Source organism: Mesocricetus auratus, unplaced genomic scaffold, assembly GCF_017639785.1.
Source record: "Mesocricetus auratus isolate SY011 unplaced genomic scaffold, BCM_Maur_2.0 Super-Scaffold_100019, whole genome shotgun sequence".
Lineage (NCBI taxonomy): Eukaryota > Metazoa > Chordata > Mammalia > Rodentia > Cricetidae > Mesocricetus > Mesocricetus auratus.
The window spans coordinates 6882302-6902452 of NW_024429200.1; the positions used below are offsets into that span (position 1 = coordinate 6882302).

At 39.0% G+C, this 20151-nt stretch overlaps 1 protein-coding gene across 5 annotated transcripts in view; it reads right to left on the bottom strand.

Moving 5' to 3' along the window:
• Positions 1–876: 876 nt before the first annotated feature.
• Positions 877–20151, bottom strand: part of Agbl3 (AGBL carboxypeptidase 3) — a 79467-nt gene continuing 60192 nt past the window's right edge. For all 5 annotated transcript variants that reach the window (XM_040728729.1, XM_040728728.1, XM_040728727.1 and 2 more), the window contains 3 exons: positions 18944–19137; positions 11495–11723; positions 877–5158 (listed from right to left, as the gene is read on the bottom strand). In XM_040728729.1, the coding sequence (XP_040584663.1) occupies positions 4738–5158; positions 11495–11723; positions 18944–19137 (844 nt within the window). In that variant the 3' untranslated portion in view covers positions 877–4737. The remainder of the gene's footprint in view (positions 5159–11494; positions 11724–18943; positions 19138–20151) is intronic.

Below are 20151 nucleotides of genomic sequence, written 5' to 3' on the forward strand. Positions count from 1 at the left end.
TCTAATAATATTTACTACTTTTTTTTTATCTTAAATCAGGGACCAAGTAAGGAAACTATCCATTCTAGGAGTGGATCACTGCCTACTTTTTATATTTCTGAAAAAAATTCCAAAATTTTAGGTTCATAGCAAAATAGAGATGAATGTATATATGTGTTTGTGTATATATATGTATATATATATTCTGACTAACAGTGTCATCTAGACTTTCTCCTGTATCGTCTTCTAGTGTTTAACAGACTTGAATGTGATCGATGATCCACTTTGAGTTAATTTTTGTGGTGTGCGGCTTGTGTCTGAATCTCATTTTGTTTGTTTTGTATATAGGTGTTCGTTGCTCTAGCACAGCCATGGAAAGGACTGTCTTTGCTCTACTGAGCTGGTTGGTTCTTTTTCCAGAAGTTTTCTGGGTTATTTTGTCCCACTGGTCTGTTGATTCTTCTCCCAGTATTAATCGTTATAGCTGTAGGGTCTTGAAGTCAATTAATGTCAGTCCCCTGACTTGGCTCTCTTGAAATATTGTGTGGGCTGCTTCCATACAAACTCCAGAACCAGTTTGTTGATGTCCACAAAGTAATGTCTGTAGTTTTAAGACTGACCCATTGATCAAGTTGTGAAGAGCTAACATTTTAATACTGGGCCTTCCTAGTTATGAACATAAAATATAGCTCCATTTAGTTAACTCTTTGATCTCTCCAACTTTTTAAATTTTTTCCTTATGTATATTTTGATGTTTTGTTAGATTTTCACCTATTAATGATCTTGTGATTTTTATCTTCAAATTCTAAATGCTCATTGCTGGGGTGCTTATGGAAATTTACTTTTGCATATTAGGTGTGTTTGTCACGTGAATAATAAAAACTCAGAGACAGATACTGGGGTTCAAGCTGAAGATCAGAAAAGCAAAGCAGCCTAGCCACTAGAGAGTTTCTTACCTCTACTAAGGCTCAGACCAAAGGGGTGTGGGATCCTGTCTTCAGTGTGACTGTGGACAGCCCGAGTTCCTGTCTCCTCCCCTCTTATATACTATCTGGTGCTGGTATTGAAGGTATGCACCACCACCGACTGGCCTCTGTGGCTAACTAGTGTGGTTGCTGGGATTAAAGGTGTGTACTACCGCTGCCTGGCCAGTATGGGTGACTAGTGTGGCTAGCTTTGCACTCTGATTTTCAGGCAAGCTTTATTTGTTAGATCATAAACAAAATATCACATTTCCACTTTTTGTCTAATATAAGAAAAACTACATACAATAAGTACAATAACTATATACAATATGTACAGACAATACATCAACAGTGTAGTTCATTTGCATTTGACAAATTCAGAGAAAATACTCCATTATCTATCCTATCTTGGTGAGTCCAGGGTTGTACGTAATTTACTTTCTATTCTAATTGCATTATCAAATTAATGTCTCTCAACACTTTGCACTTTACATCTCTTTAGTGAGTTTCCATTCTGAATCTGGTAATCAAGGAAAACTATAACCATCTAGTCTTCAACTCCCTCAGAAACACGAGTAGGAAATAATATTAATTGAGTAAGCAGAAAGTGTGAGCAAGCAACTTCCAAAAAGTGTGGAAGTGACAGAAACAGCTGGCTGCCTGGACAGTCAGCCAAGGATCCTCTGCAACGTTGGGGCACTTGTCTTCAGGCTACAGGCCTAGAACATTTGGCATACATTAATTAGTCTTTTATTGCTTTGGCAAACTACCTTTGAAAATAAGCTGGTAAGAAGGAAAATATAATTTTCATTCATGGTTTTGGAGGCTTTACCCACAACAGGACAAACAAACAAACAAAAATCTTTCAAAAATCAAAGAAAGTGAAATAACCCTAAGTATAATATGTACCCACAATGCAGCAAAACTTAAAGTCAATAGCAAGTGAATCCTGGTAATTACAAAAACTCATGGCAATTAAAACATACCACCAAATGATGAATAGACCAAAGAAATCCACAAAGAAAAATTTAAAACTCCCAGAATTAAATGAAAATATAGCACACAGAACCTCTGGGACACTTCACAAGCAGTCTGAAAAGGAAAAAATTACAGCTCTAAGAACCTACACTAAAAAATCAGAAAGAACACAAATAAACGACTTGATTCATCTCAAAAGTTTGGAAAAACATGAACAAACCAGCCCCAAATCCAGTAGGTGGAAAAAAATAATAAAAATCTGAGTAGGAATTAAAGAAAAGAACATGTAACTCAATAAATGTATTAAGTCATACAACTGGACTTAAAGACAAAAATCACATAATCATCTCAGTAGGCACAGGAAAGGTATTTGACCAACTCCAACTTGTCTTCATGATAAAAGTCCTAGAGAGAGTAGGATTGGCGGGAACGCAGCTCAACATTATAAGCCTGTATATGACAGACCCGTAGCCAACATCATCCTAAATGGAGAAAAGCCTCGGCATTCATTAGTGTCTTAAATTCTGAGCTGTCCCTTTGGGTCTTAGCGCTTACAGATCTCCGTATTACTCATCCTTACCCACACTGCCTACTTATTCCACTCAGAGTCTTGGCAAATTAATCTAGTTACTGTAAATTCCTGGGAGATCTGATGCAGTTTTTCCAGAGAAGGTAACATTTGAGTTTAATCTTCAAGGAGAAGTAGAGGATTTCCAGTTGTTCTGCTAGGTTTCCATCATAAGATCAGATAGAATGAATGGCCTTTATGGAAGAGTGGCATACTTAGAAAATTTAAATACCATAACATGAAGAACAGTGAAAATGATTTACATATATTCTTGTACGCTACATGCCAGGCATTTGTAGCAACTGAGAGACAAGGGGAGGGTTATTAGATAGCTCAGTGGCCATAGACACTTGCTGCCAAGCCTGACCACCTGAGCTCGTCCCTGTCCCCATGTGGTAGGAGAACACACTCCAGGAAATTGTCTTCTGACCTCCAGGTGTACCATGGCATACATGACATAATGGCACATGAGAGTCACACATCCCCACACACAAAACAGTAAGTAATACAGTAAGACACAAAAAAACAGGACACAAGGCGGGGGATTATAAGGGAAAGGATGGTCAAATAATTAAGGCTATTCCTCTGCACACCTCAGTCTTCCAAGAGACCAGTTTGTTAGTTTGGTTACACTCACAAAGATATTCAACCCTTAAGTTTGTAGTCTCAAACTTTCATATGATTGAAGTTTCAAAGAACAAATGTCAATTTAAACTTTTAGATTTCCATGAAGTTTAGTTTTCCTTGATTTATGAGAACAAGGGCAAGTTGACTTTTGAGAGTCTGTACTCTACTGTGGTGTCAGTTACCAAAGGAAGAGTTCCTAGTAAAGAGATTAGGGACCTCTCTGAGAACCCCAATAGCCACCCCCAACTCCAGTCCTTCTTCCTGAGAAAAACAGTTGTTTCCTACCATGTGCAAGGAGTTTTGAGGACATGTATGGTCAAAATTCCCTGTAAATAACGTTTCTTCTCTGAACATGTGAGCTCGTCTTGTCTTTTCATCTACTGAAACACTGACTGCAGAGTCTGCTCACATCACTTAGACCTGTGCCAGCTGTGCCTCCGTCTTCACGGACACACTTGCTACACTTACCCTCTGCACACGCTGCGGGGACCTCCTTCTGCTCACTGTATTTTTCTGTCTGTGTGACACTGGGATATAAAGCAGGGCCTCCCCACACTCGGGGCATGCTTATCTGTCACAGAGCGACACCCCTTCCCTCCTCTTTGTTTTAGTCTTCCAGTTGGATGCGGGGCTTCATTAATGCTGCTGAGACTGCTCTTGGACTCATGTTGTAGCCCAGGCAAGCCTTGAACTTGTGATCTGTCTCAACCAGGCTTCTAAGCAGATGGGATTACAACCCCGCGCCCCCACTCCTGACAGCTTACCACATTATGACAAACATGAAGTGTAGAACTTGCTTCTGAAGTATCCATTTGAATAAAAGACTGGAGGTGGGCATGCACTGACTCTAGGAGACACGGAACTTCTAATCTGTTACAACTTTGCATAACTGTGAGAGGTAAAATGACTTCAAAACCACTATACATTTCTATGTAATTTGGTTCCACCTTTGGTCTGTGCAATTAGCATCTTTCAATATGTGCTGTCTCATCAACTGGAGGAACACAAGTTAGTGCTTTACTATATATTCTTATTCAGTTCTTATTCGTATTTACCTTGCTACTTCTAAATGTTGCCCAGGCTAGTCTTGAATCACTGACCTTCTGCCTCTACCTCCCAAGTGCTGGGATTACTAGTGGATGCCACTATGCTCAGCTGTCATGTGTGTTCACAGGAACAATTATAGGATGCTTTTCTAGAAGGGAGAAATATTGTTTATTTCTCTAGCACACCAACTATATATAAGAGGTTCAGGAAATGGTTGGCTGCTAATTTGTCAAAGCAACTAAAATCATTAATAGCATGTCTTTCCTTTCTTGAAGTTTTAGTTTCCTGTTGTTATATACATGCATAATTTTGGAAGAAATCAAGTTTCAAGCTTTTCCCCATGTTGATACAAATTAAATATATGTGTTTTTAAATTTTCTATATTTCCTCTGGAGTTTTATAATCTCTGAAAGATGTTTCCTCTAAGGAAGATGGGCTATGTAAACTCTGTAGTTGGGTATCCACACACACATGTGTAGAGGGAGGGGAGGGCCAGGGAAGGGGATGGCTGATTTTTGCTGTGTCAGCACGTCTCGATCAGTCACAGTTATCAGAGTCACTTTCGGCTTTTGGTTAACTGTTGTCTTGGAATTTCAGGTGGAAGGTGAGCAGGTCATCGCTCTTACTTGGTTTCTTGTTATTTTTAGTTAGATGGGGAACTACCTGCTCAGAGCTCTTTAGGATGGAGTCTTCATGCTGAAGACTGTTGTCTCTGACAGTATCGGCATCCATTGTAGAACGTGAGGGAAGAGTCTCCCGTTTGCTGCTGGGAAGCATCGCATCTTCAGTGGCTCTGGCCCAGAGTTCAGAATGCTTTTTCCTCTTCTGAAGATTGCAGAGGGGTGATAAACTTTCAAATGAGCTCTGGGGCACAGACCGGAGCCATTCTGAGGTGTTTGTCATAAGATTCCTTTGGGTTTTAGAAGGGAGATTTCTGGTTGGTGTCCAAGGTGTGCTGTATCTTCTTATATTTATGCAAGTAGCTGGAATAAATCTAGAAAAGAAATGAAATGTATGAGTTTTTGCCTAGTGTATACCTAGGTATACTGTCATAATGCAGATTGCATATTTTCCCTCAGGTGAGCTCATTGGCCCTTAAGAATTTATCCTATTCATCTCTGGCTCTGAGTGTTTGGCTCTACTCCAGTCCTGTTCTAGGTGTCCAGAGGATGTGGTTATTTGGTACCTTCTTCAGGACTCATTGACTTTATATGTCTAGTCTATACCTTGCCATTAAAATGTAGTTTATTTCACTTATACTTGGTATAAGATTTTTTAGGTAACTAGTAAGGAGTCAATGAGTTTGAGAGATAAATGTTTCCCTCGAGAGGGAGATTTTTTAAATCATTACTTGTAGCTACTTAGAGTCTATTTTTCTTTAGAATTCTATTTAACTGGGGACTTTAGCCACACTTTCATTAAACTTTTAAGTTATGAAGTAGTTGCAGCATCATGTGCACTTGGAAGAAATAATGAGATAGATGGCATGTATCCTTCACCTGATCCCTCTAAATGTGACAGTCTGTAAGTCACAGTGAGCATGCTGACATTGGTGTGGACAAGACACAGATCCATGCCCTCATGTTGGTTTCACAGCACCCACCCCTCCTGCCTTTACTTCTCTTTAACTCCCGGAAAACATTAACTTGTCTTCCAAACCGCATCATTTTATTACTTCAAGACTATTATGTAAATGTAACCACACAGTGTGCAACCTTTTCGAATTAATTTTTCTACCCACCCAGTATAATGTTTGGAGGTTCATTGCTGTACTGTTTCTCATCTACTCATTTTAATCATTTTTTAGTAGTAGTTAGTGGCATGGATCTATACACTACGGTTTAATGATTTATCAGACCTGTGGATCATTTCCAGTCTATGGGCATTGCAAATAAAGCTGAATAAACATTTGTGTGCAGGGTTTTGTGTGAACCTGTTTTCTTTTCACAGGGATGAAATTCTAGGAAAGCAGTTGCTAGTTATATGGTATTATATATTTATTTTTCTGTTTCATTTTTGAAAGAGACTCTTGTTATGTTGTCTGGGGTGGCCTTGAACTTACAGCTTTCCTAACTGGTCCCTCATCAAGTGCTAGGATTACAGGTTTGCGCTGTCACATCCAGCTGTGAGGTACTTAGTTAAGAAACCATCAGCTATTTTTAGAGTATTTACCCCATCTTGTGTTGCCAACAGTAATATATAAATGCCCAGCGTCTGCACCCTCACTGGTGTGTGGTGGTGCTTCATGTTTTTGTTTAGCTGTTCCTCTGTGTGTGCAGTGATAGCACACTGTGTATCAGCTCGCATGCTGATGCTAACACTCCCTGCTTTTGTGTGTCACCCGTGCACTGCTTAGTTCAGTGCCTATCTCTGTTGCCCATTTTCTAATGGAACTAACTTTTCTATAAAGTACATTCTGATCAGTTTCCCCTCCCGCATCTCGTCCCCAAGGCACCTCACCTCCTTACCCATCCGATCTTTAGAAAACAAGCACGCCAATAAAAAAAGCCAAACAAACCAGAATAGAACAAAGCAAAAAGAGTTCCTAATTCTTTTTTTACACAAGTCTTTTTCTATTTTATTTGTTTTTTTATGTACATTGGTATTTTGCCTGCATGTATGTCTATGTGAGGGTGTCAGATCCCCTGGAACAGGGGTTACAGACAGTTGTGAGCTGCCAGGTGGGTGCTGGGAATTGAACTAGGTCCTCTGGGAGAGCAGTCACTGCTCTCAACCCCTGAGCCATGTCTTCTGCCCGAGTTCCTAGTTCTTAATATGGCAGTTTGCTATTATTACTGATAAAAACATACATAAACTTTCTTATTATAGGCCTGTAGATTTTATTTAAATCTGCTTTTAGTTAGCTTTTCTAACTGCTCCAGATTATTGAGTATCGCACCGTGGAAACTGAGTAGAAGGCTATAGAAAGTTCTAGGCTAGCCTACAATACACAAACAAGTCCTTTGTCTCAGAACAAACAAACAAGACAAAACAACAACAAAAATCACCCCATTATTGCCAGAAGAATTAGAGTTCAGGTTCCTCAAAAGGAGTCTGTCGACATCAGAGGTTTCTAATTACCACTGGGCAAGTGTCCTATCTCTTTAATTAGCCTCTGTTGATACTGTGAGGTGGGTTTATTGATTTGGGCTTTGGTGAAGTTGTAGAGTCCTTACGTGGTTTCCAGTGCCTTTTGGGGAAAGGTGACCTTTATAGACCAGTGTTAAAATATCTGATTTCACATGTTCTTCCTTGACACTACTAGAACGCAGTTGTCTCACATGAGTGTAGTCAACATTTGTCACATGGTATCTGCTTACATAGGCTGGCATGGGCCCCTACTATCTGTGGTATTTAGCTGGGACAGAATGGTTATTGCCGAGTAATTTTCTGTCCTGGTAGGCTGTCATTCTCCTGATGCTTTGGGTATATAGCCCAGGCATTTACTGGAGTTTCTGTGCACTTGTTTCTATCTATGGGTGTTTCCAGATTGCGGTTTCATCAGCTTCAAGTCTTAGACATATGAGTTAAAAAGTAAGGCCAGAGATTTTCCACCATGCCATTATCTGGCTCTTCAAAGTCCCTGCTACTCACCATCTTTTGGAGTAGTCTCATTTTGTTTTAGCTGTAACACCCAAGGGTTTTGAGAATAGGGAAAATAGATCTGGTTCATCAAGATGTGAAAAGTCTAGTTTCATCCTGATTTACAAAACCCTCAGCAATTTTCGCTGCTACTCTAAATGGAATGACAAACATGGATTTATTCTTCAGTATCTGTACTCTGATGAGTGTTTGAATAGATAAAAATTGAAGGACTATTGAGAGATCCCAAGTCAACATTCTTAGACCCCTAGCGACTAGCCCATCACAGAGTGACTTGCCCTTCTGCCCTCTCCTGAGAAACCGGAGACCTCAAGACAAACTTAAAAGATAACCTGCCCTGATCCAGGAACTAGCTCACCACATTCCTGCTCAATGTTTAACTGTACAATGCCCAAAGAATGCTTGCTTGAGACAACCTTCCTGTTAAGACATAAGCTATCATTTAACTTCTCATCCTTTATGATGTTTGCCTAACTCCCCGATTCGGTTTTTCCCTTTAAAAAACCTCCGACTGCAGCTACTAGGGGTCGATTTCCTCTGCCCCTGCGAAGGTCATGAGCTCGGCCCCAGTGCACTGGTTCCCCCGAATAAACCTCCTGTGCTTGCAGCAAGAACGGTCTCTCTTGAATTATTGGGGCATCGGCTTATCCTGAGACCTGAGTGAGGGTCTCCCCACTCTGGAGGTCTTTCACTATAAACCATCTCAGTTCATGGCATCAGCTGTAACCCTCCCAGGCCCTATTCATTTTGGATTGAGAGCAGAACAGACGATTGCAATGCTGACACTGTAATTATGTGCAAAGTGTCAGTTTCCACCTGACACCTGCAAGCTGTTGTGGCACTTTAGTCTTTCTGTGATTCAAATGGACACATTCATTCCCAACACAGCTTAGCAAAGCAGGCTCTTATTTCTTGCTCACCCCTTATTCTACTTTACCCTGTATCGGTACCTATAGTCAGCAGTGTGGAACACTGCTGTGCCTGTCAAACCAAGACATATAGGACAGAGAAAAGGCATCCTGAAAGAGAGCTCTAAAACAAACAACAAAGCAGATTAAACTAAATAAACATACACAAAACTTACAACTAACAAACAAACCAATGAACTTGATGTTTAAACACACAGTGAAAGCCTATCTGCTAAGAATGGTCTTGTTGCTACTTTCCTATTGTTACTGTTTCTCGTTCACCCACAGAAGATACTTCTAGGCGGTTTTGCTATAGGCACAATTTGACTGTATATCAAGGACACAGCTTCCAATAGTCCTAAGTAACTATGTGACCTCCATCCATTAGCACAGTTGCCAATCATCTTTCCCTAGAATCTAGAACTTGGAACCAGAGACAGTGACTCATGCTTGTAGACAAACAACTCACATCTTATAAGATACAAATCTGGGAGGGGGAGTGGCTGCCTTTCACAGAGAGGTACAAACAGAACCTAAAGTGTAAAAGCCCTGGAGGATTTCTCCTCCCTAGTTCCAGTCCTGGATAATGCTTTTTCTTTCTGTTTTCACAAATCACCTTAAATTTTTTATAATTCTTCCCTCTTATAATTACTATAGCTATTTTAGATTGTTTTCTGTTATCTGTAAACAAAGAAGTCTAGTTGCTATATAGTATTTGTCAACACCTTCAGCCTCCGGCCTGTCCACACTGAGAGTATTTGTAGATTTGAAGTATGTAAAGACTCTTGTATTATAATGACTATAAAATTATTACTGAGGCCTATCGCTAACTCTAGAGTCTCAATTTCTCAGGCTCTTTGCTAACATCGATTGCATTTTATAATTTCAAAACTTTTTGATATTTGCTCATGTTTGCTACCATGCATATGCATGCCTCCCATGTGTGTGCAGGTGCCCAAAAGGCCTGAAGAGTTGTAGGCAGTTGTGAGCTGCCGTGCGGGTGCTGGGGAGTGTATGCGGGTTCTCTACAAGAGCAGCAAGCACTCTAAACAGGTGGCCATCTCTCCAGCCTTAGTGAAGCAGAAGAAAGGATAGGCGGGGCTGGCAGACAGACAGAACAAATAGGAGGAGAAATCTGAGAAGAAAAAGGAGCAAGAAGGAGAGGAATGTATCAGGGGCTAGCCACACAGCAAGACGAGGCAACAGGTGGACAGGTGAATTTAAGTTAAGAAAAGCTGGCAAGAATAAGCCAAGCTAAGGCAGGTCATAAGAAAGGAAGAATAAGCCTCCATGTGTGTGATTTATTTGGGAGCTGGATTGTACGCCCCCCCAAAAGAGAGAAAATCCAAAGAGTAAAAATACCACCAAGAATACAGGAAGTGTTCAATCCTCTGGAGCTGGATTGTGGGCAGCTGTGAGCTGCTGTGTGGGTGCTGAGAGCTAAACTTCAGTCCCCTGCATGAGCATCGGCCCTCTTAGTCACTGAGACATTTCTTAACTCCCTGATTCATAACCCTGCTGATATCATACTCTATACTTTGTTTGCCGGCCTAGATTCATATTATCTTTTCATATTTTAGCTGTCTTATTATTAAACTCAATTCCTGTCATATAGGGTCTTTCCCATCATGACTGCTATAGCATTCTACTAGAAATAACCACTTTTTTTCCCTGAGACAGGGTTTCTCTGTATTGTTTTGGAGCCTGTCCTGGAACTCGCTGTGTAGATCAGGCTGGCCTCCAACTCACAGTGATCCACCTGCTTCTGCCTCCCGAGTGATGGGATTAAAGGCATGTGCCACCAACGCCCGGCACCATTTTTTTTAATCATATTGATAACTATTATGTGGCTTTGCAAAAGCTATTTAAAGTCCTTGTATCTTTTTTTGTTTGTTTGTTTGTTTTTGTTCCAGACAGGGTTTCTCTGTGTAGCCTTGGCTGTCCTGAAACTCACTCTGTACACCAGGCTGGCCTCAAACTCACAGATCCTCCTGCCAATGCCTCCTGAGTGCTGGGATTAAAGGCGTGTGCCACCACCGCCCAGCTCACATGTTTTTCCTATAAAATGTAAGGTACTCAGTCTATCCTCTGTACTGGGGATTTCTGTATCTGCACAGTCAACCAAGCATAGTTACAAATATATTCAGAGCTGAGATTAGTTATATCCAGGGATGCAGAAACCATAACTATTAGGCCCTATTGGTCATATGTATATAACTTAGAAAATATCTAGCATATGGGAAGTAGTTTACAAAATGTTGTCAAAATACTATTATATTTACTATTTTCAGATTTTATTATCTTTTATTTATGTAGTTTTCCTTTGTGCCTTGGAAATACATCTGTTTTTCATTTTTAAAAGAAATAATCTTATTATTGCTTTCCACTGAGTACCAAATCGTTGATGTAGCCAAGATTAATTATTTTAATCCTGCTCCCTTCACTCAGGAGTATAAAGTTTTAAAATATCTAAAAATTGTCAAGTCGTGCTATAGTTACATCTTCTTACTTTGCAGATACAAACTAAAATACACTATACAAGTAATAGGTCAAATATAATGCCTTATAACTTAACCCTTTACATACCTGGCATATAATTTTGACCTTGGGCTTTGTGATGTAGTTGGTCATGTTTTTAAAAGCTTGTTTGCTTCTAAAGATAATGAACTAACAAGCTGTGTTTCCTTATAAAACTGTATTAAATAGTAAGGAACAGGCTTGGCGGTGGCTTAAAGGTAGAGCATTTGCACAGCACAATAAAGTTCTGGGCTTGTTCCTCAGCAATACATAGATAAGCATGATGAACGCCACTGACTTACTGATGGTGCTGCAAGTCAGCTCCTGGATTGAATAGGTCTTTCATTTGAGTAGCTTTTATGTTTTTAGAGGATTCCACGATAGGGAGTAAGTATTGTAGAATTTCCTGAGTTTGCGCTATTCTCTTATCCCTGTAGATTCTTTTTTCATCGTCTGTCCAATTTGTGCCAGGCCTCTTGCTCTGAAAAGATGTGCATCGTTTTGTTTTGCTTTTCGATTCATGATGCGACTCTAGGAAGAAACCACAAATTTATATAATATATATCTGGACGTATGAATATATTCATTCAGCAATTTTGTATTAAGGCAAATTCCACACCAGGAGTTTTACCTGTAAGTCTTTGCTATTTACAGTTTATGGTTTAATGACAATGGTTAAAAAAATAAGTAAAATGCATAGTGTGTTAGGTGATAAACTTTACAGGGTGAAATAAGGCTAGGAAGGGAAATGGAGAATTCTAGGGGGAATATGGTTGACTTACATATTAAGAAAGTATTAAGAGAAGGCCTATCTATGATCCTGACATATCATAGGAGACATGGATTAAACAAACAGATGCCATGGGAAAGAACATCTGGACAAGGAACATTTGAGGGCAAAGGCCCTCACTAAGACAGGCGTACAGCAGTGTGTGTGGACACCAAGAAAGCAAGTGCATGAAAGGCAGCGGCCTGAATTCAGGGCCCACAGAGCAGTGCTTCTCGACCTTCCTAACACTGGGACCCTTTAATACAACCAAAATTACTTCACTGTTACTTCTTGGTTTTTCTTCTTGCTTGTTTGTTTTTGTTTTTTCAAGACAGGGTTTCTCTGTGTAGCTTTGGAACCTATCCTAGCACTCACTCTGTAGACTAGGCTGGCCTCGAACTCACAGAGATCTACCTTCTTCTGCCTCTGGAGTTATGGGATTAAAGGCAAGTATCAACACTACCTAGCATAATAACATTTAAAAATGTTTATCACATCCTATAGCTTTTAGTCTATTATTAAAAAATAAATCTCTCCCAAACCAGAGAAAATAACAAGTATTGTTATGTATTTAGAGAATTTGGAATCCCTGTATAAATTTTACATTTTACACTGTGAGAGTGTAAAATGGTACAGTTAATGTGGAGAACAGTATAGCGTGTTTCCTCAAAAAGCTAGAAACATATTTATCATGTTTCCAAGTGGATTCCACAAGAATTGAAATTATGGCATAAAAGACAAATTTGTACCCCCATGTTCATAGCAGCATTATTCACAAAGGGAAGCAATCTAAGAGTTCATGGATAGATAATTTGAAAAGTCATTTATCAATATGATAAAATATTGACATTATTAAATCTTGAAGTCATATTCTAAGTAAAATAAGGTAGTCAAAAAGACAAATGCTATATCTGTCTTCTAAATACTCCACTGATAAGGAATGTCTGGGTACAATAAGTAGAATAGTTTCCAGGGGCTGAGAGAAGGAAAAGCAGTCTTTTAGGATAAAAAGAGTTTTGAAGATTCTTTGCAGAAAAATGCCAAAGAATTTAGCACTACTAACCTGTACCCTTAAAAATAGTTAAAAGTAAATTTTATATTACATAGAATTCATCACAACTAAAATGAAATGTCCATACTTAGGAAAAAAATCCGGAAGGAAATCTGCCTATTAGTCTTGCATCTTAAAGAAAGTGACAGGCTCATATATATTATAATATGTAAGTTATTAGTTAATAGCATAAAGAAAAGTAAACCACAAAAAATTAAGTCAAGAAAACACACTGTGCATTGTTGTTTCTTAAAGTGATTATCCAGTTAGAGATATATACTAGATTGTTTACAGGCAAAATTATAATTTGTAGAATCTACTTTAAAACACTCCAGGAAAAACATGGTGGGAATACAGATAAAACAAAAAAAGCTGGAAGCTAATAAAGGAGGGTGGGAAACCCAGTGAGTTCATTATTCTGTACTTTTATGTCTGGAAAACACTCCAGTGAAGTATTGCTGTTTTTTAATAGAATTGTCTATTACCAAAAAGAAAGTAAACCAAATACTAAAACACTCATTAAATTCAGTTGGATCTGAAAGATAACGACTACAATATCTGTCAATGCTGACAAATGAACTTGTACACAGTATCACTAGAAGCCACTATTAGGCTACTGAACAAACACTCACTCAATACCTACTGTGTACCTAGCACTTTAGTTAGTTGGCAATTAAATATGGGAAACATAATTCTTAATTTCATTATGATGGATCAAGACTAGAGACAAACTAAAGCATCAATGAAATTATATGTTTGATTTGTGTGTATGCGTGTGTGCTCGTGCATGTGAATGAATGTGTGTAGTGCACTCACACATGTATGCATATGTGGAGGCCAGGTAGATTTCTGGCATCTTCTACTGCTCCCCATCTTACTTTGAGACAAGGCTTTTCACTGAACCTGAAGCTCACTGACTTAGGCAGACTGGCTAAGCGGAGAGCTCCGGTGATCTGCTTGTCTCCGCCACCCTCCCATAATCCCCCTAACCCATGTGCTGAAGTTGCAGGTGCTGCCACACTTGGCTTTTTATATGGGTGCTGGAGTTCTGAATTCAACTCTTCAAGCTTACTAAATGATTTATTTCCCCTGCCTCAAGAATGTATTCTTATAGGAAAGGTTAGAACACTCACTCAGGTTACAGATAGGTACTTCTAGGGAAACTTATGGATGGGAACAAAGGGTAATGAAAGAGGAAAGCTTCCCAACACATATGCAATTCAGCAGGGTCTTGGATGAGAACTACACTAAGTATAGTAGTGATCTAGATTAAAGTATTTCAAACTGCAGATTATGTAATATTGATTCATGAAAAGTTTGGAAACAGCATAAGGTTTCTGTGATTGGCCTAATAAAACCCTAAACTGCCAATAGCGAGGGAGAATTTTTGGGACAGAGAGAATGCTGGGAAGAAGAGGGCAGAAATGCTGAGAAACAGAGAACAAGCAAGACATGGCAGCACACAGATTAATAGTGATTGATTAATTTAAGAGCTAGTTGGAAACAACCCTAAGATACTGACCAAGCTTTCTTAATTAATAGGAAGTCCCTGTGTGGTTATTTAAGAGTTGGAAAGTGGGACAGAGAAAGAACAACTAATGTGGGATGTTCTTCTATATGTGTTGCTTTTATTGGTTGATAAATAAAGCTGTTTTGGCCAATGGCCAGGCAGAATATAGCCAGGTGGGTATTTCAGACAAAGACATGGAGAGAAAGAAGGCAGAATCATGAAGATGCCACATGGTCAATAGGGAAGCAAGATGTGAGATAACAAGCCACAAGCCTTATGGTAAAATATAAAATAATAGAAATGGGTTAATTTAATTGTGAGAGCTAGTCAGTAATTATTGGTGAAACAATTATAATTACTGTTAAGCCTTAAGTGGTTATTTGGGAACTGGCAGGTGGGATGAGAAACCCTCTAACTATAATCGACTACTGTCAGTGAAGGAATTCAAAGGACAGAGACAAAGCAGTAGTAGAAGGATGGAGTGAGTATGCCTGAGAGAATGTTTAGGCATAGAATGGATAAATTTTCATATGTCGATACATAACCAGGGATTCAGAAGGTGAGGGTGTTACTGAGATATAAGAATGATGGCAATATACTGACTGAGATGTAGAAAGCAGGAGGAGAGAGAAATTATCAGTAAGGTAAGGTGACTAGAAATACTCAGGGTAACAAAATGGAGATGTCCAGTAGACAGGTAAGTGTAGAACTGGGTAATGGCCTCCATTGTGTTGTTATACAATTATAATGATTTGTTGTTGACTGAAGACACATGTACAGAGGACACTGCTGAGAAAGCAAGTATGGGGTGAGAAGAGGGACAATAAGGAATGAATAGAATGTGCTGGAGATTTACATGTGGTTACAAGAACTGGAATGATGGGGGAAGTACTTCTGTGTATATGTTTGTCTTATAGGTTGATAAATAAAGCACTGATGGCCAATAGGGAAGCAAGATAGGTGGGACTAGGAGAGGTGGAGGATTCTGGGAAACAGAGGCACAGTCAGTCACCATGTGGGACTCGAGAGGAGTAAGAGGTCTGGACCCTTTCTCCAGTAAGAGAAGACCACGTGGAAATACTCAGATTAGCAGTTATGGGTTAATAATAAAATCAGAGCTAGCCAACAGGAAGCCATAGAAAACGGCCAACAGTCTCATAATTAATATAGTATCCTGCATGTTCATTTGGGACTGACAAGGTCTGGGACCAGGCTGGTGGGAAGAATCTAGTTATACTGGAATATATAAGATATCCCTTATATTTGGAATTGGGTCAGCATAGGTCCCCTATCTGCCCAGCTCTGCCATGTTTACAGCCTGGGTTCTGACTTTCAGTGCTGTATGATATGACTACAGGCACTTCACCACAGAGAAAGTGAAGACGAAACTGTCACCAAAAGAAAACAGTAATGATTATGAATTTCCCTGAGTTACAAACTTGATAGCAGTTCTGTTATATATGGTGAAGATGAAACAGATGGAACTCCTATTGGATGTTTAAAAATTTTTTTCTTAAGAAAAAGCAACATGACTATTAGTAGAAAATAATGGAACCCCAGAAACAGTCCACAAATATACTTTAACTCATAGGTGTGAGGGCTTACGGCAAGGATAAGTTATTGGTGTCTGTGGATATATTCTTGTGGACTTCCTTTTTAAAAACTTAGGTATTCCCCAATGAAGAGAGACCACACTGAGAAACTCATTCTTCAATCCATTTTTCAGCTGCAATCATTTGTTTTCCTTTTGCTGCTTAGGACTTATCAATATTAATATATATCAATGATATTAGAAAAAGTAATTATAGATGTAAGCAGAAAAATCTGTGGAAGTGAGCCATTCCAAAAAGGAGACGATTGGGTGCCATGACTTATTTCCAGAGCTGGTGGTTTGGATAAGAAGAATGGGTGGTGTGGGAGTATGGTATTTGTATTGGTCAAGTCCAAAGAAAAGTCTAGATATAAGCAGTTGCCAGTATTTGTTATAAATTTACTTCTAAACTCTGCTTTGGCAGGCAGAACTACTTTGGTACTATCTCTCATCAGTAAATATAAATAAATATTCCCAGAACTAAAGTCTGACCGGGCTTTTCAGTAATTTCTGACATAACCCACATATTTTCTTCTTGGTAAGTTCAATAATGCGAAAGGACAAACTTCCTTCTATAAGAAACAGAATTATGACGAAGACATGGTATTTTAAAGGGAATGCAGAGCAGAAAATGAAGAGGGACTAGTTCCTGTTGAGGAAAGGGAAAATTGCATAACTTTTGTTTTAATGTCACCAAGATTCAATAGGATATTTGTTTATAAATAAAGTTGTTAATGGAAAGAAGAGGGTCTTAGCTCAGAAAAAAATAGATAAGGTCGAAAACTATTATTTTAGTTTCTAAATTACATTAAAATGTTATTATATGTATGGTGTATGGGTGGAGAAGGTCATGCACATGTTGAGAACAGAGAAAACTGTGGAGTCAATTTCCTTCTTTTTATAGGTGAGTTCTAGGGGATTGAATTCAGGTCTTCAGGCTTTATAGCAAACCTCCAGCTTTTCTCTCTATCCCTTAGACATACTTCAGTTGTATCGGTACCTCTAAGCACTCTACCAAAATTTCTCTAATCAAGATCCCCAGAACCACTGGGCAGTGGTGGCACACATCTTTAATTCCAGCACTCGGGAGGCAGAGGCAGTTCGATCTCTGTGAGTTCAAGGCCAGCCTGGTCTACAGAGTTCTAGGACAGGCTCCAAAGCTACAAAAAGAACACCCTCCCCGCCCAAAAAGAGATGCCCAGAAACTCAAATGTTATAAAATTCAAGTCAGTCCATTTCAATTGACTAATCAGAAGTCTCAGACTCAGTTGATCATTCTCTCCTGTTTGACACTTTCTTGCTTAGCTTCTAGGACTACCTATTGTCTGCATTTCTCTTCCATACACAAGGTTTTCCCTGGACACTACCTCCTATCTCAGAGTCTTCTGTTTTGGTTTCTATTCTTTTTTGATCTATCACTGTAAGGATTCTTGGAGATTTGGTCCTGTGTCCTTTTCTGTCTATAATGCACACTCATTTCCTTATAAATAACTTCCAGAGATATGCTTTAAACCATGATCTATGTTTCCTTTTCTCTCTCTCTTTCTGCTTTTTTTCTAGATAGGGTTACTCTGTGGTTTTGGAGGCTGTCCTGGAACTATCTTTTGTAGACCAGGCTGGTCTCGAACTCACAGAGATCTGCCTACCTCTGCCTCGCAAGTGCTGGGATTAAAGGCGTGTGCCACCACTGGCCAGCCTGATCTATGTTTTCAAAACTCCCAAATGGATCTTAAGATCTTTTCTGAACTCCATACTAATAATCAGCAGCCTATTCAGTAGCTCAGCATCAACATTTAAAAGACACTTCCAATGCAGTTTATCTAGACAGAGTGGCAGCTCCGTCCTGTCTTTCCTTCTCAGCAGACACTAATTCTGTTAGGCTAGTTGCACTGGCCCAAGATCATGGCATTTCAACAGTTGTCAAGACTTGTGAAATCATTACTACAATTAGAGTATAGAAAACATCATCCCTAGATGGATTCTCATGGTACATCCAGTTTCCCATACAGCTTCTACTTTACTGTATTTGTTTTTTTCTCTCCAATAAACTTTGCTTTCATATAGCATTTCCTATTTTATGCCTTGTTTTGCTTTCTTTCTATCTTTTCTTCCTTCCTTCCTTTCTTTTCTTTTTTCTTTTTGAGGCAGGGTTTCTCTGTATAACAGTTCTCTCTGTCCTGGAACTCACTTTGTAGACCAGGCTGGCCTCTAACTCACTGAGATGCACCTGCCTCCATTTCCCAAGTATCTGGATTAAAGATGTGTACCATATCTCCTGACCTATGTCTGTTTTTTCATTTAGCATGATTTATTGATTCATTCAAGTAGAATGAAGGTGAAATTGACTTTAGCTTTACTTTCTACAACTTAAATCCACATCTGTTACTATGAAGAATAAGAATTGGGCCAATGTCCTTTGGCCTTCTGTAAGGGGTGGTTCAGAATAGATACATCTCAAGACAATAACTATGACCTACAGTGGTTTTCAGTTGGTTTGGGACCACTTTAGAAAGACAAAGTTAAAGGTTGTTTACAACTGAAAACCCCATGCCTGGGAAGCAGAAATTACCAGAATATGGTCACAGCATTAAGACAAAGTTCCTTGGTTGTAGGGTAGTGGTAAGAATGCAATTAAAATATTTCAAGGCTATATTAAACCAAGGAAATTTTAAAAGTGCTCATTCAGAGATTGAATAAGGCAAGTACTCTTCAGAGACAGGAGGGCAATGATAATTAATGTCCTGTTTACCAATGTAGTTCCTGTAATCCAGATTTGATGAGATTTATTATAACATAATATAAAGGATCTATCTTAAACAATTTAAAAAACCTGTTGGTATTCTTGTCTTCTCAATCCAATTTGAAGTTTGTTTGTTCATAGGACACTTCAAGGATTCCACTTTGAAACAACTTTCATACATGTCGATTCCTTTGGACTGAACTTCTTCTTGGATTGGATTTTTACAAGTTTCTAAAATATATGTCTGTTGGTCTTTGTTAAGACCCTGAATCATACGTCGGGAGCTGAAAAAATTGAGTATTGTAATCTCAATGTCAACTACTTACAGAAGAGTAATGCAGTTTTTCTATTTGCATTTTATATCTTAGTATATGTAATCTTTGAGCTCTCACCAGCTTGTGATATAGGCAGGATAGGTAGTACAAGTACCATTTAAAAAGGAGGATAATAAAGATTAAGCAAATTTCTTATGATCATATAAATAATAAGAAGCAAGAAGCAGCATTAAATCTAATAGTCCTATCTTTTAATTCCAGTGCTTTCCCTCATATGTATATATACATATATATATATATGTGTGTGTGTGTGTGTATGAGGAAAATATAATGAAGAAATATATGAGGAAAAAATAAAATAATACATATATTATTCGAGACAGGGTTTCTCTGTGTAGCCCTGGCTGTCCTGGAACTCGCTCTGTAGACTAGGCTGGCCTAGAACTCATAGAGATCCGCCTGCCTCTGCTTCCTGAGTGCTGGGATTAAAGGTGTGCACCACCCATTTCTATAGTCCACTCTTATTATATTTTTAAAGATTTATTCTTATTCATATATATGTGTTTGTGACTGTATGAATTTATGTGCACTGCACGTCAGCTGTACAGATCTTCTGGAAGAACAGTAAATGCTTTTAAACACTGAGACCTTTCTTCAGCCCCATATTGTCCTTCCTTCCTTCCTTCCTTCCTTCCTTCCTTCCTTCCTTCCTTCCTTCCTTCCTTCCTTTCTCCCTTCCTCCCTTCTTTCCTCCTCCCCTCCCACCCCCTCTTCCCTTCCTTTCTTTCTCTCTTTCTCTCACTCTCTCTTTTTTCTTTTTCTTTTTTTAGAGACAGGGTTTGTTTCTCTGTATAACAGCCCAGACTGTCCTGGAACTCATTTTTTAGGCCAGGCTGTCCTTGAACTTACAGAGATCCACCTGCCTCTGCCTCCTGAGTGCTGAGGCTAAAGGTGTGCACCTCTACTGCCCAGCAAGCCCAATATTTTCTTATCTTGATTTTTATGATTTGATTTCTTTTTGTA